The sequence below is a fragment of the Pelophylax lessonae genome (assembly GCF_965119305.1).
Source record: "Pelophylax lessonae genome assembly, chromosome: 12".
Classification (NCBI taxonomy): Eukaryota; Metazoa; Chordata; class Amphibia; order Anura; family Ranidae; genus Pelophylax; species Pelophylax lessonae.
Genome location: NC_138779.1, coordinates 83,976,674 through 83,997,750, shown reverse-complemented (window position 1 = coordinate 83,997,750; position 21,077 = coordinate 83,976,674). Strand labels below are relative to the sequence as shown.

Sequence of the window (21,077 nt, the reverse complement as noted above, 5' to 3'; positions counted from 1 at the left end):
ATGGATTAGGCAGACGGTTGTTCAGGCTTAGTTATTGAAGGGTCAGGTTCCTCCTTTCCCTGTGAGAGCATTCTACAAGAGCACTGAGTGCCTCTTGGGCTTTTCGTCATCAGGCATCTGTTGCTCAAGTGTGTAAGGCGGCGACTTGGTCGTCCGTGCATACTTTTACAAAATTCTACATGATTGATTAATTGGCATCTTCGGATGCTTCTTCTGGCCGCAAGGTTTTGCAGGCTGCTGTGTAAAGAGACTTGTTTTTTTTTCTCTTTAAGGGGTCAAACTTTGTTCGTGTGTAAGCTCCTGTTGCTGGTTGAGCTTTTTTCTTACCCAGTAGGCTAGGTTTTTAGCCTTGGAAATACGTTAACTGTTTTTTGGTTGCATTCTTCCCACCCCTTATGCCTATACTGCTTTGGGGCGTCCCAAGGGTAAAGAAGCATTGCTGCTGCGTCTGTCAATAGACAATATAGAAAACTGGATTTTTGTAAGAACTTACCGTAAAATCCTTTTCTCTGAAGTCCATTGACAGACGCAGCACCCGCCCCTCTATTATTGGAGCTCAGAGAAGCAAAGAATCCTTAAAGCGGAACTCCACCCAAAAGGGGAAGTTACGCTTTAAGGACTCCTCCACTGCTCCTCTTGCACAATTGGCACTTTGGAGGAGCAGGGGGAGTAGGTACACGATTTTGAAAGGTACCTGCTCCCACTTCCATTCTGAGTGTCGCGGCGCTCGGGAATGGAAGTTCTCCTTCCTCTGTCCCCCCCCCCCCCCCTGCAGTCTTCTGGGACACGGACAGGTCTTAGAAAACTGCATCCACCAATCCAGGATGCGACGCACGACTCATGCATGCGCATTGGGCATCCGGCTGTGAAGCCGCAAGCTGTCACATAGTGAAGATGTTGGCGCTGCCGAGGGAGGATGGAGGATAAAGATGGCTGGGGTGAGTTTGCTGCTGGACCGTGGGACAGGTGAGTGGCTGTTTTTCAAAACTGAGCAGCTACACTTTTTGTAGCTGCTGACTTTTATTTTTTTTTTTTTTATAGGTGGTTGGAGCTCCTCTTTAAGTATGGCAAAAGTGGTCAGCAATCAGTCCAAATATACTTGGTCTTACTAATGACAGGTCCTCTTAGCAATTCAAGTTTGTTATGTCTGTATACAGTGTTTAAAAGTGATGTGCAAGTGGCTGGCAATGGGACTTTGGGCATTTACCCGCTCACCAATCCCGATTATCACAAAGGATTATCCTGTAAGCAATGAAAGTCGGTCATTCGTTTAGCGATCAGGTCGAGATGGCTGTTCGGTCAGTCGTTTCAGCGATCTGCATTGTGACCCTGCTATTGGCTATAATGCGGAGAGGCCTCTGGCGTGGCGGTGCAGTTCCAGTCCTAGTGAACAGGAACAGCGGTGGCACTGAATGTCGCAGTAGGCCCCAATCAACTCCAAGGATCACAGCAGCCCCTCTGGACACGTGTCTCTCTCTCTCTCTCTCTCTCTCTCTCTCTCCTTTCCCTCCTCGTGGTGGTCTGCCAAGCCCCAGGCAGACAAGATGGTGTCCTTTTCTTTCCTTTAGGGCAGCTGGTCTGTGTAGTTCTGTCCTCATAGAAACCTGTGGGGCCATTTTGTAGTGGGAACTACAGGTTCCATGATGCATTACTGCAGTACTCGAGTGTCATTGGTTCCATCCCCCTGCCAATGAGCAAAGCAGGGGAGAGAGCAAAGTGAGCAGCTCTGTCTGTGTGTCCCTCCTCACTGCTCAGTGAGAAGAGGAGAGGGAGGGGGGGGAATTCCCCCGCAGAAGCTGACAGGCAGTTTTTCTCACTTCAGTGAGAGCCCCAGTCAGCTTGGCATAGATGTGGGGCACCTGCTACATATACAATTCAGACTTAAGGTGTTTTTGTATATTTTTAGCAGAACAAATTCATTTTTTCCTCGAAAAAGAACCATGCCTTTTATCATTTAAAATGATTACATTTTATCATTTAAAATCTGTGTGTGAAAAATAGGCAGTATGAAATTTAGTTGTCAAAGCAATACACTCAGTCTTCTAACGGATTAACTTGCTCTATTATTAAGCAAATGCGCTGGTTGCATTGTGCGAGGATAGCAAGTAGACAATGTTCTTGTGCCTCTCTTATTTGAAAAATGATCATGAAAGTAAACCAGAGCAAGCGTCAAAAGTTATAATCACATAAAATCACTTTTAGAAAAAAAATTTAATTAAAAGGGTAAAAAATACTTTTTGAAATTACACAATTGTTAAGCAACACTGACTTTTTTTTATCTGGCTTTTAAAACAAAAATGGTTGCTAGATAGCCCATGAGATCTGCACTACTTATGTAAACACATTTCACCATTGTATTGTGGTACAAATCTGGAATTCCAATGTCTGTCTGCCTGCAGAGTTCTATAATTGAACATATGCTGGTTGAATAGTTTAAATTGCTTCTGTAGCACAAAAACATTTGAAACTGTTATCATTCGCCCTTTTCCTTGGTTTGCTTTAAAAATGTTGTGCCCTCGTTACTTTGACAAAGTACTTCCCTTGGCCTCGCATACCTTCTATCAAAGTGAAATTTCAGCACTTAAAGGTTTATATTCACTGTTTATACCCACTTGGTTTTATGAGAGCCCCTGGAACCCAGTAAAAATATATCACCCATAACCAAATGCTGTTTCTTCCACAAAAGCTTGTTCCTAACCTTAGATAATTCTTTTCTTTTTTTATTCTCCATGTTGTGTCCTACTGTAAGGGGGAGAGATGTACTAACAGTGTGATCATCATATTGGTAGTTTGTTGTAAAAATGCTACAGATGTCTTGTTAAATTATTTAATACACTTCCAAAAAAGTTGGGATGCTGTGTAAAATGTTCATAAAATAAAAACCCATAATGCAATGATTTTGAAATCTCATAAACCCATATTTTATTCACAATAGAAACTATAAAACCTATCAAATGTAATAGTGCACCGAAATAAAAATTCTGGATTGAAACCAAAACTTTAAAATTCAGGATGCACTTGCCCGAAAACTGAAACCGAAATGGACAGTTTTTAAAACATTTTTTTTTTTAAATTGAATTAATGTGGCTGTCATTTTTGCATTGAAACCCATAGGACGTGATTTTGCTTTGAAGCCAATGGGGTGCGATTTTACTTTGAAGCCAGTGGGACACAGCATGCCATTATCGGCACAATTTTTCTTTTCTATCGGCAAAACGCTAATATCCCTATTTTTCGACCAATAATTTTTGGCGACCGATATATTGGTGCATCACTAAAAATGTTTAAACTGCGAGAATGTACGGATTTAAAGAAAGCTGGCAAAGTAGGTGGTACTAACAAAGAGCTGGAGGGACATTTTGCAACTAATTAGGTTAATTGGCAACAGGTCAGTAACATAATGGGGTAATAAAAGGGCATCTTACAGAGTCTTGAGTGTTTCAGAGGTAAAGATGAACAGCGGTTCACCAATCTGTGAAAAACTGCATCTAAAAATTTTTGAACAATCTCAGATTAATGGGGTTGTAGTACAGCAAAATTCCAATTTAAAAAGTAGTTTGTAAATGTGACTGACTTAGTGAAAGCCGGCTGATACTGCTTCCAGTAAAGTGAACCTGTGCTTGTCCAAGAAGGTGCCCAGTGATGTCTTATGGAGATGGGTAGACAGCGTTCAGTCTCATGTAAGCTCCAACTTTGAGCTTTCACTGGGTTTTTCTTTCTCCAAGTAAGTGATTAGTGCCGGTTCACACTTTTCCGACTTGTCAGGCAACTTGGTCGCCTGACAAGTCGTGCTCCATTCTGTACAATTGGACCCGTTCTAATAGGAGCGACTCAAGTCGCTCCGACTTAGAAAAAGGTTCCTGCACTACTTTTGGGAAAAGTCGGAGCGACTTGCATTGACTTCCATTATGTGAAGTCGGTGCAAGCCGCGCCGAAGTCGCGGTGCACGGCGACTTCATTAAGTCGCCCCGAAGTCGTGTCGCCATAGTGTGGACCGACACTTAGACTGATGTTTGAGTAAAAGAAAGGTGCTGCTGGGGTGGATGGTAGTAAAGTGAAACTATTGCTTTGAGAAAGCAAAAGTACCTTTTTTTTTTTTTTTTTTTTTAAGGTTCCGTTTCACTTTCACATAAGAAGCATGTTGCCAATCATTACTAAAGTCTCAGTGAGACTAGCTGCTGCCTGAAGCCCTTAAAAAATCCGTGTCCCTATTGCGGAGATTCCTCTTTCTCCCTTTCTGTGAGCACCAAAAGTGAAGGGAAATCGCACCCACAGAGAAATGGACAAAAACCTAAAACTAGATTTTAGTAGAGTGATGTAGGGTTTAAACGGATGACAATGGGGTCTATTTACTAAATGGGTATAAGTGTTTGTTTTTTGTTTTTTTAATGCTTTGTGCAGAGTGGTAAATGTGTTTTTCACATACCCATTCATGTTCCATCAAAACTTTCATTTCTTTTTTTAATTTCCTTTGCTCAATGAGTATTCAAAGTGAACACATCTTAGGCTCCATGTACACGGGACGCTGGAAATGGCCGTTTAGGAGCAGTTGGGCGTTTTTTTTAGAAGCCCCTGAACCCATCTACATTTTATCTTATCTGTCCATGTACACCAGGTCGTTTACAGTCATTTGCAGGCAGTTGCGTTCAGGGACTGTTTTTAGAACGCAATTATTTGCGTTCGAACGTGTGTTTCCCGGCGTTTCAAACGCACAAACGCGTCTGAACGCGATGACCCGCGTTTAGCGTTCGCGTTTTTCCATTTTAAAGGGGAATAATTTTTATGACCTCTAGGAACGCTTCTAAACGCAAACGCCTGCAAACGCTGCTAAACGCCCGCTAAACGCCAGTACAAACGCGACTGAACGGACGTTTCAAACGTCCTAAAAATTCCAGCATTCAAAGGGACTTTTAACAACATCCCGTGTACATGGAGCCTTAACGTTATTAAAAAAAAATGTACTTTACTATGCAAACAGTGTTTGGAACTGAGTAGGGTTATGTAAGATTACGGTTGAGAACATGTGAGCAGTATTTTTTTTTTTTTTTTTCATTGCACTACCAGCAATAAGTTATCTGCCACAAGACACAATATCATTCTAAAAACTTTGCCAGAGGTTCTAACCCAGTGGTTCTTAACCTGGGTTCGATCGAACCCCAGGGGTTCGGTGAGTCAGTCTTGTGGGTTCGACGGAGGTCAAGACACACACCGTCTCATATGATTGTTGATGACATGCCCCGCTCATTGGCTGCAGGTGATCACGCAACACCGCTTGGCCTATCTGTGCTGCAGGGAATTTGGCACGCCCAGTAGTCAAATTGTAACTGTTGTAATAGTACGTTGTGTGATTTCTTTCTTAATATTAATCCCTTGATACTAACTATGTCGAGCAAAAAAAGAAAGTGGTCGGACGAATATGTACAATATGGATTCACATGTATAAGAGAACGTGATGGGAGTCAGCGTCCTAACTGCATGATTTGCAATGCCAAGTTGAGCAATTCTAGTCTAGCACCGGCAAAACTAAGAGAACACTTCCTTAAGCTGCATGGGGATGGAAAATACAAGAACACAACGCTCGCTGAATTCAAGGTGAGGAGAGCCAGATTCGATGAAAAGGCTAGTCTGCCTGTTCTTGGCTTTGTACCCATCAACAAATATCTTTGCGAGCAATCCTTTTCGAGGATGCTGGACATAAAAACGAAGAAAAGGAACAGACTTTGTTGCGAAAATGACATGAGTGTGGCACTTGCCAAGGTAAAGCCGTGCATTTCTGAACTGGTCTCTGAAAGACAACAGCAGAAGTCACACTGATTTGCAGTAAATATTCATTATTCTGTTTTTGTGTGAAAATCATGTTTTAATGGTTTTGTTCTTTAATGGTTTTGTTCATTTTGTGCACCTATGTATAAATATATACCTAAATATATACCTATGTTTTGAATTTGAAAAAATCATATTTTATTTTTCCAATTAAGAAGGGTTCGGTGAATGAGCATATGAAACTGGCGGGGTTCAGTACCTCCAACAAGGTTAAGAACCACTGTTCTAACCCCTTCTCTCGCCATCCAAAGCTATCCATCTATGTTTAGCTCTGAAAGTTCATTTATTCAGGAGAAATTGATGAGGTGATTTAGCTTTTTGTGTGAGATAAACAGGTCTAATGATTTGGCAGTTGGCTTTTTTTTTCTTTTATAGGAACTTGTGTTCCTGTGATAAATAAAGCACAACTTACAGTCAAAGTGTGATAATAAAAAATAGTTTGGTGGTCATACTCTGATCTGATTGCTGCTCATATGTGCACAGTCAGGTAGTTTTGTGGATTCACGTGGCTCCATATAAAGGCGGATATCTTTACTTTTTGGGCATCCTGTCTAAATACAAACTGAAGTGTTAATTCAAGGAGAATGCATTTATGTTTCACCTTAATCTTGGCACATTTTTACACGAAGAAATATAACCAGAATGCATCATTTGTCTTGAACTGTTCTCCTCCATTGGCCCACCACTGCTAATTATAGTTAAACTTTCTTTTTCCAACTGTCATTTTCCAGTGAAGGTTTGAATCTGATTAGTGACTGTGAGGCAAAGACAGGATAGTTCTTTAGACAGAAGATAAATAGGGCAGATAAAGAAGGTGTTTGTGATGGTTTGAATGTCAGGAATGATCTACTGCAGGAATGAATATCCTGTGGAATGCTGTGAGGTTATCGTTAAAATGGAGTTAACACACCCCAAGCTGTAAATGTCATTGCGGTGACTCTTCCCTTTTAACATGTATTTGTCTTATCCATCTGTCTCCTCTGTGTTTTCTGCAGTGATATTCTGATCACCCGGCTGGGAGCATCCATGAGTTATGATGAGCTTTGTGAGGAAGTGAGAGAGATGTGCCGCCTGCGCCAGGAGCAGCCCATCACATTGAAGTGGATTGACGATGAAGGTATTGGGGTGGTCATCCTGTAACAAGCATGAATAAAGTGGAATCTCTGTAGATACTTAACCACTGATACTGTGATTTCTCCCCTAACAAGTCTGTTCATAAACCGGTTTACAGAAAATTCAGAATTTGCCCCATTCACACCAGTGCGACTTGTCATGCGATTTCACAGGTAAAATCACATGACAAGTCACGCCCAATTGTCAACAATGGAACTGTTCATATTGACGTGATGCCAATTTTTTGGTGCCGCACTGATTTGAAAAGGTAGTTCATACCTAGTTCAGACTTTTGTCAATTTTAGGTGCGACTTCCATAGACATCTGTGCATGAAGTTGCACATATGTCAACCAAGTCACACCTGAAGTCGCATTGACATGCAGCTTTGAAATTGTGCAATTTCGAGTGAACACACGATTTCAAAGCTGCATTCAGTGTGAACCTAGACTTAAAACCCTACTGTAGTCTGAGGAAAAATGATGTGTCAACAGAGTTGCAAAAAACATTTTTCTCTACTGTTAAAGGACACAGCAGAGATCTTGATCCCTGATCAATTTGGTTTATAGCGCCATCTTCAAGAGTAGGACACTAGGCACAAAAACCAAAGGATAGCCTAGGAACAGCCCCTGATGGTGGTCAAACTCCTACCCTACTAGAGGCAGCTTAGTTCTTCGCCTATTGTCCAGGAGTAAGGACCTAAGCTTCCTACTGGAAACTTTTTCGTTTCCTTCCTTTTTGCATTTTGTTTTTTCTTTAAGCAGTTTTTTAATCAACAGCTGAGGTGGGTGACAGGTAGGATAGTATAGATTAGGGATAAGCAAACTGTGGCCCTTCAGCTCTTGCAAAACTACAAGTCCCATGTGGCATAGCAAGGCTCTGAGAGCCATAAGCACGACTTCCAGAGGCAGAGCCATGATGGGATATGAAGTTTTGCAACAGCTGGAGGGCCACAGTTTGCATGTCCCTGATATAGATCCTTAAAATGTCCCCCAGGTCAGCCTGTGAGCCAATGCAGATCCCTAGTTGGGTACAGTTTTGGCTGCGACGACCCTATCCTTGATCCCAGGACAGCCTGTGAATGTTCCTCACGTGGAGCACATGTGACAGAGTGACTTACTTGCTGTGTCCCCCAGGTGAATGGCACCCCTGTTTCTCTAGCGAGGTGAACTGTCATGGGGGTAGGGTATGTCCTCTTTCATCCAATCAAGATGTGGGCTGTGTGACAAAGTGTTGGATCACTTTCTGCTATTGCCTTCATACTAGTATAGGGTGGGTTGATTGCCCTTACGCCGCTGGACTTTCCAGCTTGAGAACTAGATGATCTGGCTTAGTGGGACTACATCTTGCATGCATCTCAACTATGTCAGAGGAGGGTTTACTTCCTCTTTAACAGATGACATTATTGGTGGTTAGGATACCAGTGGCTAGATGGTTGTAATAGTGCACAATAAAAACCTGTGGATTTGTGTAAATAATAGGCAGGCTTGATCCATCTGGGACTGTTGTGCACCATTACAACCAGTGGCTAGATGGTTGTAGTGGTGCACAATAAAAGCCTGTGGCTTTGTGTAACAGGCAGGCTTGATCCATCTGCTGTCTTGTATACAATTTCTAGGCAATTTTTAGGCATTTTGCCAATGCACCACTGAAGAAACCTCAAGGTACTCTGGTTGGAAAAGCCTGGTTTAACCTGTCCTGGAAGAACAAAAGTGACCATGATTACTCTGGACAATAATGAATGTATTCAGGGTGTTTTAATAATAATAAATGAAGGACATTGTATAGACATACTACTCCAGTCTCCAATGAGTAAAAGTCTTTCATTTATGTCTTCTAAATTACATAACTCCTACAGCAAAGCTGTAACAACTCTCATCAATTCAAACTGAGCTTATAATAAAAAATTGATAAGCATCATGTCAGAATGATCAGTAAGATAGTGGTACATAAGCAGCTGAAGATATAAAAGTCTTCACTTCTACTGTTAAAGCGGAGTTCCACTCGTTTTTGTGTTTATTAAAAGTCAGTAGCTACAAAAAGTGTAGCTGCTGACTTTTAATAACCTCACACTCACCTATCCCACGATCCAGCGATGCGGCCAGCAGGAGCCTCGGTTTTCTCCCTCTTCTCCCCTCGACGCCGGTATCACTAGTGTGGGCACCCAGGTGTGACAGCTTGCAGCTTCACAGCCGGGTGCGCACTGTGCATGCGTGAGTTTCACTGCATGTCCTGAATGAACAGGCAATCTTCTGGGACCTGTGATGTGTCCCAGAAGATTGCAGGGAGGGAGGGAGCGGTCTAGGTACCTGCTCCCACCAAAAAAAAAAAATTGTCATGCCAAATGTGGCATGTCAGGGGGTCAGGAGGCCTTAAAGTGGAAATTCCTCTTTTGAGTGGAACTCTGCTTTAAAGTCACGTTAACCAAATTTCCACTGGTCCTCTATTATAATAGTAAGCCTCATGTACAATAGGGAGGCAAGATGTGATAATGTCAAGCTTATCATTAAAGTATAACTACTTTTAGTACAAGCACTTTTTAAATGCAAGGTCCCCTTACCCAAGGCCTACAAGTCACCCACTTGCTATTCTGCGATCTTTAGGTAGATATTTGCTGTAGTTCTGCTTAGTGCTGTAAAACCTCTTGATGGAAAGTATACTGGCCTGAGCAACACATGTGCAGTGGATTTCCTATTCACTCTTATGGGAAGCTTGCTCATTTTTAAGCACAGATTATGCAAATTGCAATAGTGTCTAAACAAAATTAGAATATTTACTTATATGTATCTCATGTGTGTTTAATGGTTTACTGGAGTTTCCAGTTTCTAACACGACAACTCTGCCAGTGTTACAAAATTATTATATAGTGCCTATAATGGAAGTGTGTGTGTTTTACTGGTGACTTCTGCTCTCTAGTCCAGTCACAGTGTGTTGGCCCACCTGAGGACATTTCTAATCATTGTCTTTATATACTAACTGGGTTGTGGGATCCTCCTGTGACTGCTAAGCAGCAATCTTTCCTGCAGGTGCCCTTGACACAACACTCTGACAGTTGCTTCGTCTTGCTTGCTGTCTCTTATTTTAGATCTTGGCAGCTGCCCAACTGTTTTGTGATTCAGTCAGTAGAATCAGTAATTTGTATGACTTATTCCTCCCAAGGTCTATTGGATGAACTGGCATTATTCATACGTGTGCTTTAACCACTTTACCACCGGAGGATTTTGCTGTCTTACGTCTGGGCCACTTTTTGCGATTCGGTACTGTGCGAATTTAACTGACAATTGCACGGCCATGCAATGCCGTACCCAAACAAAATTTACGTCCTTTTTTTTCCCCCACAAACAGAGCTTTCTTTTGGTGGTATTTGAATCACCTGTGCGATTTTTACATTTTGCACTATAAACAAAAAAGAGCAACAATTTAGAAAAAAATAACAATATTTTTCAAATTTTTTTATATGAAATTCCCCCCCAAAAAAATGTAAAAATCAAAATGTTTTATCATTTTAGGCCAATTTGTTTTCTGCTACATATTTTTGGTAAAAAAAAATTGCAATAAGCGTATTTTGATTGGTTTGCGCAAAAGTTATTGCGTTTACTAACTAAGGGAAAGATTTTTTTTTTTTTTACGAGTAATGGCGGCGATCTGTGATTTTTTTCTTTTTTTTGCGGGACTGCGACATTGCGGCAGACAGATCGGACCCTTGACTGACATTTTTGACACTTTTGGGGTTACCAGTGACATTACTACAGTAATCGGTGCTATAAATATGCACTGTTACTGTAAAAATGACACTGGCAGGGAAGGGGTTAATTTTATTGGAGAGGGAGGGGTTAATGTATGCCTGGTGCTTACTGACGTGTGTGGGGGGAGGTGACTGAGTGACACAGGGACAGATCGCAGGTTCAGCTATGCTGAACCCTGCAATCTGACCCTGCCTGTCACTTAGGAGATTAATACAAAATGCCTGTCACTTAGGAGATCCGCCCGCTTGTGTTTACACAAGCGGGCGGATCTCCAGACTCAATTCCACAACGATCGGGGAAGAGCGGCGGTGATCACCGCCGCTCCTCCCCTGGCCCGACCCCCGCTGTGACTGAATACAGCGGGAGCGCGCCGCGGAGAGTGGGGAGTGTCTGGCGACGTAGGTCTACGTCGTCAGACCTACAAGAGCCACTTTGCCGCAGTAGAGCTCTAGTGAGCAGCGGTAAAGTGGTTAAATCATATTTTTTTTTTTATGCATTAAATGTTAGAGGAGATGATTTAGTGGGTGGTGTGTTGCAGTGCACTGCCCCATTAATGATAAAAAATATCTTGTAAAACATTGATTTGCTTTTTCCACTTAGTCAGAATAAATATAAATAAAATGTGGCCACACCCTATAATGCAAAAAGGGCAAGAGCTAATAATTTGAGCTAGAACTTCAATAACTGAAATGCTGGTTGGCTTTCCGAATCTGCATTTACACTTTGGGTGTAGGAGCACTTGCCGTTATGTGCTAGTATGCGCAATATACTTGCATGTCATAGCAAATTTACTTCTTGGGTTGCCCTCTTTCAGCAATGATCTCTCTGCACTGTGCTCATGTGCCAGTGTTAATGTCAAGGTCTACCTGTCTGCCACGGAGTCGATTCGGCAGTCTGACTCTCTATTTGTTCTTCCTGAGGGATCTCTGAAGGGATCGGCCGCCTCCGCGGCGACCATTTCTAAATGTATCAGACAGACGATTGTTCAGGCCTATTCCATCAAGGGTCAGGTTCCTCCTTTCCCAGTGAAAGCTCATTCCAATGAGAGCTGTTAGTGCCTCTTGGGCTTTTCGCCATCCGGCGTCTGTGGCTCAGGTGTACAAGGCGCCGACATGGTCGTCCGTGCACACTTTCACAAAGTTTTACAAATTTGACGTTTTGGCATCTTCGGATGCTTCCTTTGGCCGCAAAGTTTTGAATGTGGCAGTTGTTTGAGGGGACATTAATTTTAATGTCTTTCCTTGTTGGGGTGTTTTTTCTGGGTTTGTTCCATTTTTTTTTCTGTGGGCTCAGGTTGTTACTGGCCCGGTTATTTGCGTTAACTTTCTTATCTGGTTGCTTTGCTTTCCCACCCCTCATACCTGCACTGCTTTGGGACGTCCCATTAGTGAAGGCTAATACCATCGGGCGGCGACTGTCAGAGGACGTAAGAGAAAATAGAATTTTTGTAAGAACTTACCGTAAAATTCTTTTCGGAGTCCTCTGACAGTCGCCGCCCCCACCCCTCTGGTTTTTGGTTCTGGGGGTTGTTGCCTTCCGGTACTGCTTGCTACGAAACTGAAGTAATATCAGATTGGGTTGTTGGTAATGGTTGTGGGATGGCCCCCTAGTGGCGTGCTGAGGTACAAACGTTTTTTTTTGTATTAACCTGATAATTATTTATCTGCCTAGCCTGCTTCTGCAGAGTGCACCCATTACCTATTAGTGAAGGCTAATACCATCGGGCGGCGACTGTCAGAGGACTCCGAAAATAATTTTACGGTAAGGTCTTACAAAAATTCTATTTTTACTGTTCTGGGTTTAGTAACACTTCAAAATACACCTATGATAAAAATTTTAGAGCCTTCATTTCTTTGTGAGCAAACTTACAAAATCTGCAGGGGATCAAATACTACTTTCCCCCGCTGTACATCTTAGGGTTGGATGGAAAGGAAAACAAATCCTATATCAGGTTACCTAGCTCTTATGCCTGTTATCTGTGTATTTCGCTATTTGCCTGGATTTTAGTTTAAAGCCCAACTCCAGGATGAATGTGCCTGTGTGATGTGGACAATTCCAATTGGCTTGCCAGCCGAGGGGATCCTCTTCGGATCTGGAAGATGGATGACATTGGACATATGGAATGGAAGGGGACCAATGGGTGAGTGTTAACAAGCACCGCTGGATTATTCTCCGCAGAAGGAGATGGCATCAGCGAGGAACCAGGAGAACATGGACGGGGCGACTAAGTTGATTATAACTGGCTTCACCAAGTAAGGGAAACTTTACTCTGGGGAAGAGGGTTATGAGGAAGGATTGCACAAAAATATATTTTTTTTTATGAAGTTGGGCTTTAAAGTTGTAACCCCATACATATACCCTGTGGAGTGACTGGCCTCAGGTGATATACAGAGATTAAACAAATCCTCCTACATAAGTTGTACCAGTTTAATTGCAGTCTTCTCTTCTCTGCATCCATTCAAAGTTCAGAATTTATAAAGCTTGTCCGAGCTGTCAGAAAAAAGGGGGCAGAGAGCTGAAATTACACTGTAGAGCTCAGTGAAGAGAGCGGATTGCAGGGAAGGGACACATCCCATTCAGACAGCACACAGGAACAGAGCTAAGTCTGTCAATCTGCTGGCGCTGTCACCCTGAGAAACGAGGCAAATTACACTTGGTGCTCTTGATAGAGACACACTATAGAGGGATATTCTTTGTTTATTTAATCTCTAAAGTTTACAACCACTTTGTCTTTTTTTTTTTTAATACGTAACAGGGTTGGATGGGGGGTGTTTTTTACATCTGCCCACACGTTTTTGCTTTAAATTCTGTAAGTCTTCTGAATAGGGCATGATTTGCCCATAGACACCATTTAGGTGACCCTTATCCTACACTTCAGTAAATTAAGTTTGGCTGCTAGCCTGTTATTTCTGTGTTTTTTAGCTCTGTGTTTGCCAAACTTTAACTGTTGGGTACCAGCATCACATCATTTGCATAATGATTACCTGTAATCCTGTCATTGGTAATTTTGTATAGGAGTCTTTGTTAGCAGTCAATATCTTCTACCTGCACCATGGCAGCTATTTGTTTCAGTTGAAGCAGCTACACAAGACGTTGCACTCAGAGCTTTTGAAACCTTATGACATATTTGGGCAGTAGAGGAACAGAGGTCTTTTAGCTGAGCATCAAATGTGATGACTTCCATAGGCTGTATCCAATATTCAGTGCTTCCCTAGCTTTAAAAATGAAGCTGTTTGAAACCACACTTTCTTACCTTTTATTAAGTTTATTAAGCAGTTTATAAATAAAGCCAAGATGTAATCTCAGTAATCGTAAACAGGTCTGTGTTAATCGTCTTTTCCAGCTAAAAATTTGATTTATCTGTAGGATTGCTTGTCTCACAGCTTGTTATTCTTAAGCAGTTTGCCTCTGACCTAAACGCTGTAGCAAATCCCTGATTATCTTTACCCCATCATTATTATTAAACTATCCCTCATGGTTTTTTACTATCTTCAGCTAATCTATGGATTTACCTTTTTCTATTAATAAATCGAAACCACAAAAGTGGAGTAATAGTTGGAAAACATGTTAGCCCTCTTTCATGTCTGTGTGCGTGTGTGTATATGCATACAGTATCTCACAAAAGTGAGTACACCCCTCACATTTTTATAAATCTTTTATTATATCTTTTTATTTGACAACACTGAAGAAATGACACTTTGCTACAATGTAAAGTAGTGAGTGTACAGCTTGTATAACAATGTAAATTTGCTGTCCCCTCAAAATAACTCAGCACAAAGCCATTAATGTCTAAACCGCTGGCAACAAAAGTGAGTACACCCCTAAGTGAAAATGTCCAAATTGGGCCCAAAGTGTCAATATTTTGTGTGGCCACCATTCTTTTTCAGCACTGCCTTAACCCTCTTGGGCATGAAGTTCACCACAGTTTCACAGGTTTCCACTGGAGTCCTCTTCCACTCCTCCATGATGACATCAGGGAGCTGGTGGATGTAAGAGACCTTGTGCTCTTCCACCTTCCATTTGAGGATGCCCCACGGATGCTTAATAGGGTTTAAGTCTAGAGACACGCTTGGTCAGTCCATCACCTTTACCCTCAGCTTCTTTAGCAAGGCAGTGGATGTCTTGGAGGTGTGTGTTCGGGTCGTTATGTTGGAAAATTGCCCTGCGTCCCAGTCTCCAAAGGAAAGGGATCCTGCTCTGCTTCAGTATGTCACTTTTACAGTACATGTTGGCATTCATTCAATGAACTGTAGCTCCCCAGTGCCGGCAGCACTCATGTAGCCCCAGACCATGACACTCCCACCACCATGCTTGACTGTAGGCAAGATACTCTTGTCTTTGTACTCCTCACCTGGCTACTACCACACACGTTTGACATGGCTGAACCAAATAAGTTTATCTTGGTCTCATCAGACCACAGGACATGTTTCCAGTCCAATCCACGTCCTTAGTCTTCAGCAAACTGTTTGCGGGCTTTCTTGTGCATAATCTTTAGAAGAGGCTTCCTTCTGGGACGATAGCTATGCAGACCAATTTGATGCAGTGTACGGCGTATGGTCTGAGCACTGACAGACTGACCCCCCACCCCTTCAACCTCTGTAGCAATGCTGGCAGCACTCATACATCTATTTCTTAAAGACAACCTCTAGATATGATGCTTAACACGTGCACTCAACTTCTTTGGTCGACCATGGCAAAGCCTGTTCTGAGTGGAACCTGTCCTGTTAAACCACTCTATGGTCTTGGCTACTGTGCTGCAGCTCAGTTTCAGGGTCTTGGCAATCTTCTTATAGCCTAGGCTAGTGATGGCGAACCTTGGCACTCCAGATATTTTGGAACTACATTTCCCATGATCCTCATGTACTCTGCAGTGTAGTTGAGCATCATGGGAAATGTAGTTCCAAAACATCTGGGGTGCCAAGGTTCACCATCACTGGCCTAGGCCATCTTTATGTAGAGCAACAATTCTTTTTTTCAGATCCTCAGAAAGTTCTTTGCCATGAGCTGCCATGTTCCAGTATGATGGTGTGAGTAAAAATACCAAATTTAACACACCTGCTCTCCATTCACACCTGAGACCTTGTAATTCTAACGAGTCACATGACATCGGAGAGGGAAAATGGCTAACTGGGCCCAATTTGGACATTTTCAATCGGGGGTGTACTCACTTTTGTTGCCAGTGGTTTAGACATTAACCACTTAAGCCCCAGGCCTATTTTTGACACTTTTTGTTTACAAGTTAAAATCAGTATTTTTTGCTAGAAAATGACTTAGAACCCCCAAACATTATAAATTATTTTTTTAGCAAAGACTCTGGAGAATAAAATGGCGGTCATTGCAATATTTTTTGTCATGCTGTATTTGCGCAGCGGTCTTTCAAACGCCATTTTTTTTTTTTTTAAATTATGAAAAATCACATTTCACTGTCACGCCGAGTAAATAGATACCCAACATGTTACGCTTCAAAATTGCGCACACCCGTGGAATGGCGACAAACTACGGTCAATAGAAATCTCCATAGGCGACACTTTAAAATGTTTTACCGGTTACCAGTTTAGAGTTAGGGTGTAGCTCTTTTTTTAAATTATTGCTCACGCTCTGGCAATCGCGGCGATACCTCACATGTGTGGTTTGAACAGTGATTTAATTTGCGGCTCCAATTCCATATAAGTTTTCTTTCCTGCGCGAGCTAACGGCGACGGGGGCAGCTAAAATTATTATTTTTTTTTTCCACCGGTTTAAAAAAAAAAAAAAATAAATCTGATCACTTTTATTGCTGTCACAAGCAATGTAAACATCCCTTGTGACAGCAATATGCAGTGACAGGTACTCTTTATGGAGGGATCGAGGGTCTAAAAGACTCCTCCACTACTCTTCCATGTATTCAAAACGCCGACAGTGGCATTTTTGAATCTGCCGCCTTTAGCAGCCGAGTAACCTGGATGTGACGTCATGGACGCCGCCTCCAGGTTACATCATCGGAGACCCGATCAAAGCTGCATCCGGGTTAGACCGGGACTCCATCCAGCCGGGAAACCCGTCCCACCGGGAGACCCGGGCAGAGCCGCGGGAGGGGGACTTCCCCTCCCGCTCACCGGGGTAACGATCGAGCGGCTCACGAGCGGCATCGGTCGTTACCCCTGGAAAGCCAACCGCCGGCTCTAAACAACGGTACCGGGATGATGCCTCTAGCTAGAGGCATCATCCTGGTATAACCACGCAAAGTCAGCCGACATAGGGGTACGTCACTTTGCAGTAAGTGGTTAATAGCTGTTGAGTTATTTTGAGGGGACAGCAAATTTACACTGTTATTCAAGCTACACACTGACTACTTTTACATTGTAGCAAAGTGTCATTTCTTCAGTGTTGTCACATGAAAAGATGTAATAAAATATTTGCAAAAATGTGAGGGGTGTACTCACTTTTGTGAGATTGTTTATATATACACGCTATATTACCAAAAGTATAGGGGACGCCTGCTGCCTTTACACGCAGATGAACTATTATTACATCCCTGTCTTAGTCTGTAGGGTTCAATATTTAGTTGGCTCACCATTTGCAGCTATAACAGCTTCAACTCTTCTGGGAAGGCTGTCCACAAGGTTTAGGAGTGTGTCTATGGGAATGTTTTACCATTCTTCCAGAAGCGCATTTGTGAGGACAGGCACTGTTGTTGGACGAGAGAGCCTTGCTCACAGTCTCCACTCTTATTCATCCCAAAGGTGTTCTATTGGGTTGAGGTCAGGACTTTGTGCAGGCCAGTCAAGTTCCTCCACCCCAAACTCGCTCATCCTTTTCCTTATGGGTCTTGCTTTCTGCATTGGTGCGCAGTCATGTTGGAACAAGAAGGCCCAACTCCAAACATTAAATTTGTCCAAAACGTGTTGGTATGCTGATGCCTTAAAAGTTCCCTTCTTTGGAACTAGTGGGCCAAACCCAACCCCTGAAAAACAACCCCACACCATAATCCCCCTCCACCAAATGATTTGGTCCAGTGCACAAAACAAGGTCCATAAAGACCTGGATAAGCGAGTTTGGGGTGGTGGAACTTTACTGGCCTGTAGAATCCTGACCTAAATCTGATAAAACACCTGTGGGATAAATTAGAACGGAGACCGCAAGCCAAGCCTTCTCGTCCACATCAGTGCCTGACCTCACAAATGCGCAAACAAACAAAATGGCCCTTGCCCCCACCTACAATATCTCACAAAAGTGAGCAAACCCCCAACATTTTTGTAAATATTTTATTATACCTTTTTATGTGATAACACTGAAGAAATTACACTTTGCTACATTGTAAAGTAGTAAGTGCACAGCTTGTATAACAGTGTAAATTTGCTGTCCAATAAAAATAACTCAATACACAGCCATTATTGTCTAAACCGCTAGCAACAAAAGTGAGTACACCCCAAAGTGAAGGTGTCCAAATTAGGCCCAATTTTCCCTCCTCGGTGTCATGTGACTCGTTAGTGCGACAAGGTCTCAAGTGTAAATGGGGAGCAGGTGTGTTAAATTTGGTGTTATTGCTCTCACTCTTTCATACTGGTCACTGGAAGTTCAACATGGCAAAGAACTCTCTGAGGATCTGAAAAAAAAAGAATTTGTTGCTCTACATAAAGATGGTCTAGACCAGTGATGGTGAACCTTTTTGAGCCCGAGTGCCCAAACTGCAACAGGTGCAAGAGCAGCGGGCCAGAGGTCATGTGACTGCATCCAGATGAGGGAGGAGGACAGAACTCCGCTCACCCCACCATATGTCTGATCCCCGGGAGGAGATCACACATTTCTTGCTACAGTAATGACCCCTCTAGGAGTCCCTGCCTTCCCTGGAAGGTGCAGCGCCCGCTCCCCTCTCAACTGTGCACTTTGCAATCCCCATCCTCCAGGGGCAGCAGTGACACACAGCACTGCTTAGACTGCTCAGGGGTTGTGAGAGAGGGGTGTAATAGAGAAGGGGGAATGAGAGAGAGAGGGTGTAAGAAAGAGAGGGGGGCCTGAGAGAGGGAGGTGTGTAACGAGAGAAGGGGACTGAGAGATGGGGGGTTGAGAGAGAGAGAGAAGGGGGCTGATAGAGATGGGGGGGGGGGGGTGACAGTTGGAAGTGTTGAGATCATATAATCTTTTGTAATAATAGCTGAAATCGCCGTGCATTTGCTCCCCTGTCGACGTGTGCTGCGCCTTCCTTATCAGAAATAGTGTGTATTTGCATAGTAGTAATTTTGACGCAAAGTTGGATATGCAGGAGAGAATGAACTTGTAGAACTGTCTAGCAAGGGTGTGAGTGGCATAATAAAATCAACACATCATATGTTGGTGTATTGTTTACTGAAAACATAGTGCTTTAAAAACCATTGAGCTAATATCATGTGACATACAAAATTAGAACTATCATTTAATTCTTCAGAGTGTCTGCTTTCAGAAAATATAATGCTTGCTGGTTTTCTTTTTAAAATATTAGGTTATAAATTATTACAACAGTCATATTTGCAGACACCTACAACTAAATACAAATAAGATACATGGTGATACAACACCCAGGTACATTGGTTAGGGACACAACTGGTCCTACTAAGGTGTAACTAACAAGCAAGCTTTCTATAGTTTCAAAACTGCACATAACATATGCATGCAAGCTCAAACTGACAAAATAGGAATATTAGGAATAAGGGGTGGGTCAAGGAAAAAGTGAGGAGGGGGGTGTAAGGGGGTCCACTAGGGAGTATACGCATCACTATATCATAGTAAGAATAGAGGAAGCAGAGAATCGTTGTTCTAGTAAGGGCAAGTCAAACCTTAGCGGGAGAAAAGAGTCAATCAAGGGCTGTCATAATTTGGTGTATTTGTGGACCCCGTCTTGCAGTGTAGCTGCCTTATTTTTAATTTATTTTTTTACCATAGATCACGGTCCTATTTAGTTTCAATGAGGCATAGTCTATGGGTTTTTTAAGCCTTAGCCACTCTTGTTTGGCAGCGGTTGTGACTTGTGGAAGAAGCTTGAATTGCAGTTTGGTGAGTTCTGGGGGATACATATTAGGAAGAGCTTCTTTTGGATCTTGAGTGATAGCTTTACCAAATAAAGTTCAGCGAATAAATACTTCTACCTATAATTTACTAACAAGAGGGCATAAACAGAAAATATATTTCTGGGCATCAAAACCGGACAAATATGAACTGGATAGGTACTACGCCCAAAAGGGATAATGATTCCTATTGGTATTGTTAAAAGTCAAAGTAAGAACAAAGATGTAAATAAATCTGTGACAATTGACAGTATGCTTATGTGCAAGATTACCGTATAAACATTAAAAGATATTAGCATAGTATATGAGAAGGATCAAAGTCCTCACAAAAGACCAACACGCTGTTCTTAATGCGTATGTTCCTGAAAAGTAGTTGTGGGAGTAAGTGGGTGCTGCAGCGACCTCGGCTTGAATCGGTGTTAGAACAAGAGAATGTCACCAGCACACCGTGGATCTCCTGACCTGATCCAAAGCTTTATTCAGCAATTACATCATTCTAATAGAAGCAACGTTTCGGAGCCTCTCAGGACCTCTTCATCCGGCATGTGAAGGCGTCCTGCGAGGCTCCGAAACATTGCTTTTATTATAATGATGTGATCGTTGAATAAAGCTTTGGATCTGTTCTGGAGATCCATGGTCTGCTGGTGACATTCTCTCGCTCTCACAAAAGACTGAGCACATGCAGCAAACACTGTAATGAGAGTGTAATGTGCAGCACTAACCACATAGAAAAAAAATTGTAACGCAAAGTAAAATGTGCGTCACAATGTTGTGTAGTACACACAAACTCTAATGTGCATGACAAATAAATGTGTATTGTTTGGTCTTGTACTAAAAAGGGAAAAACAATGTAAATTACTAAAGTGCATAAATTAGGTAATCTATCAGTGACCCAGAAACTTGTATGATACAAAGTATAATCTTGTACAAACATAAACACTCATATTGGTAAAATATGGACTAGGTGAACAAACCAATATCAAAAACAAGTCCTTAAAATTTTTGGTTTGTGCAAAACCCAGTGAAGAATCTATCCTGTAGGGACAAAACCGTAAGTGCAGACAAACCGCCACTGCACACCGAAGCAGCTTACCGGAGCTTGAGCTATTTTATCGCACAGGCCACAGGGGGCTTCTTTAGCACTCGCCCAATGTACAAATGTGCCTAAGAAATCATATAGAAGACACTTCATAGTGTAAAACCGTTAAATAAATTAGAAACAAAAAAAAATAAAACCACTCACATTGCTCAATGTTGTTGTCGGCAACAAAGAATGAAATACCGGAGATCACATCAGTGTAATGGCTAGCCAACCAGCATCCAAGATGGGGTTCACATGTCTGGAAGAGTCTTTTGTCGATCTGTGCTATTTGATGT

General features: G+C 42.3%; 1 protein-coding gene across 1 annotated transcript in view; it reads left to right on the top strand.

Moving 5' to 3' along the window:
• Nucleotides 1-21,077, top strand: part of PRKCZ (protein kinase C zeta) — a 572,887-nt gene that overhangs the window by 38,430 nt on the left and 513,380 nt on the right. The window contains exon 2 of the mRNA XM_082273173.1: nucleotides 6,819-6,940. Within this exon, the coding sequence (XP_082129299.1) occupies nucleotides 6,819-6,940 (122 nt within the window). The remainder of the gene's footprint in view (nucleotides 1-6,818; nucleotides 6,941-21,077) is intronic.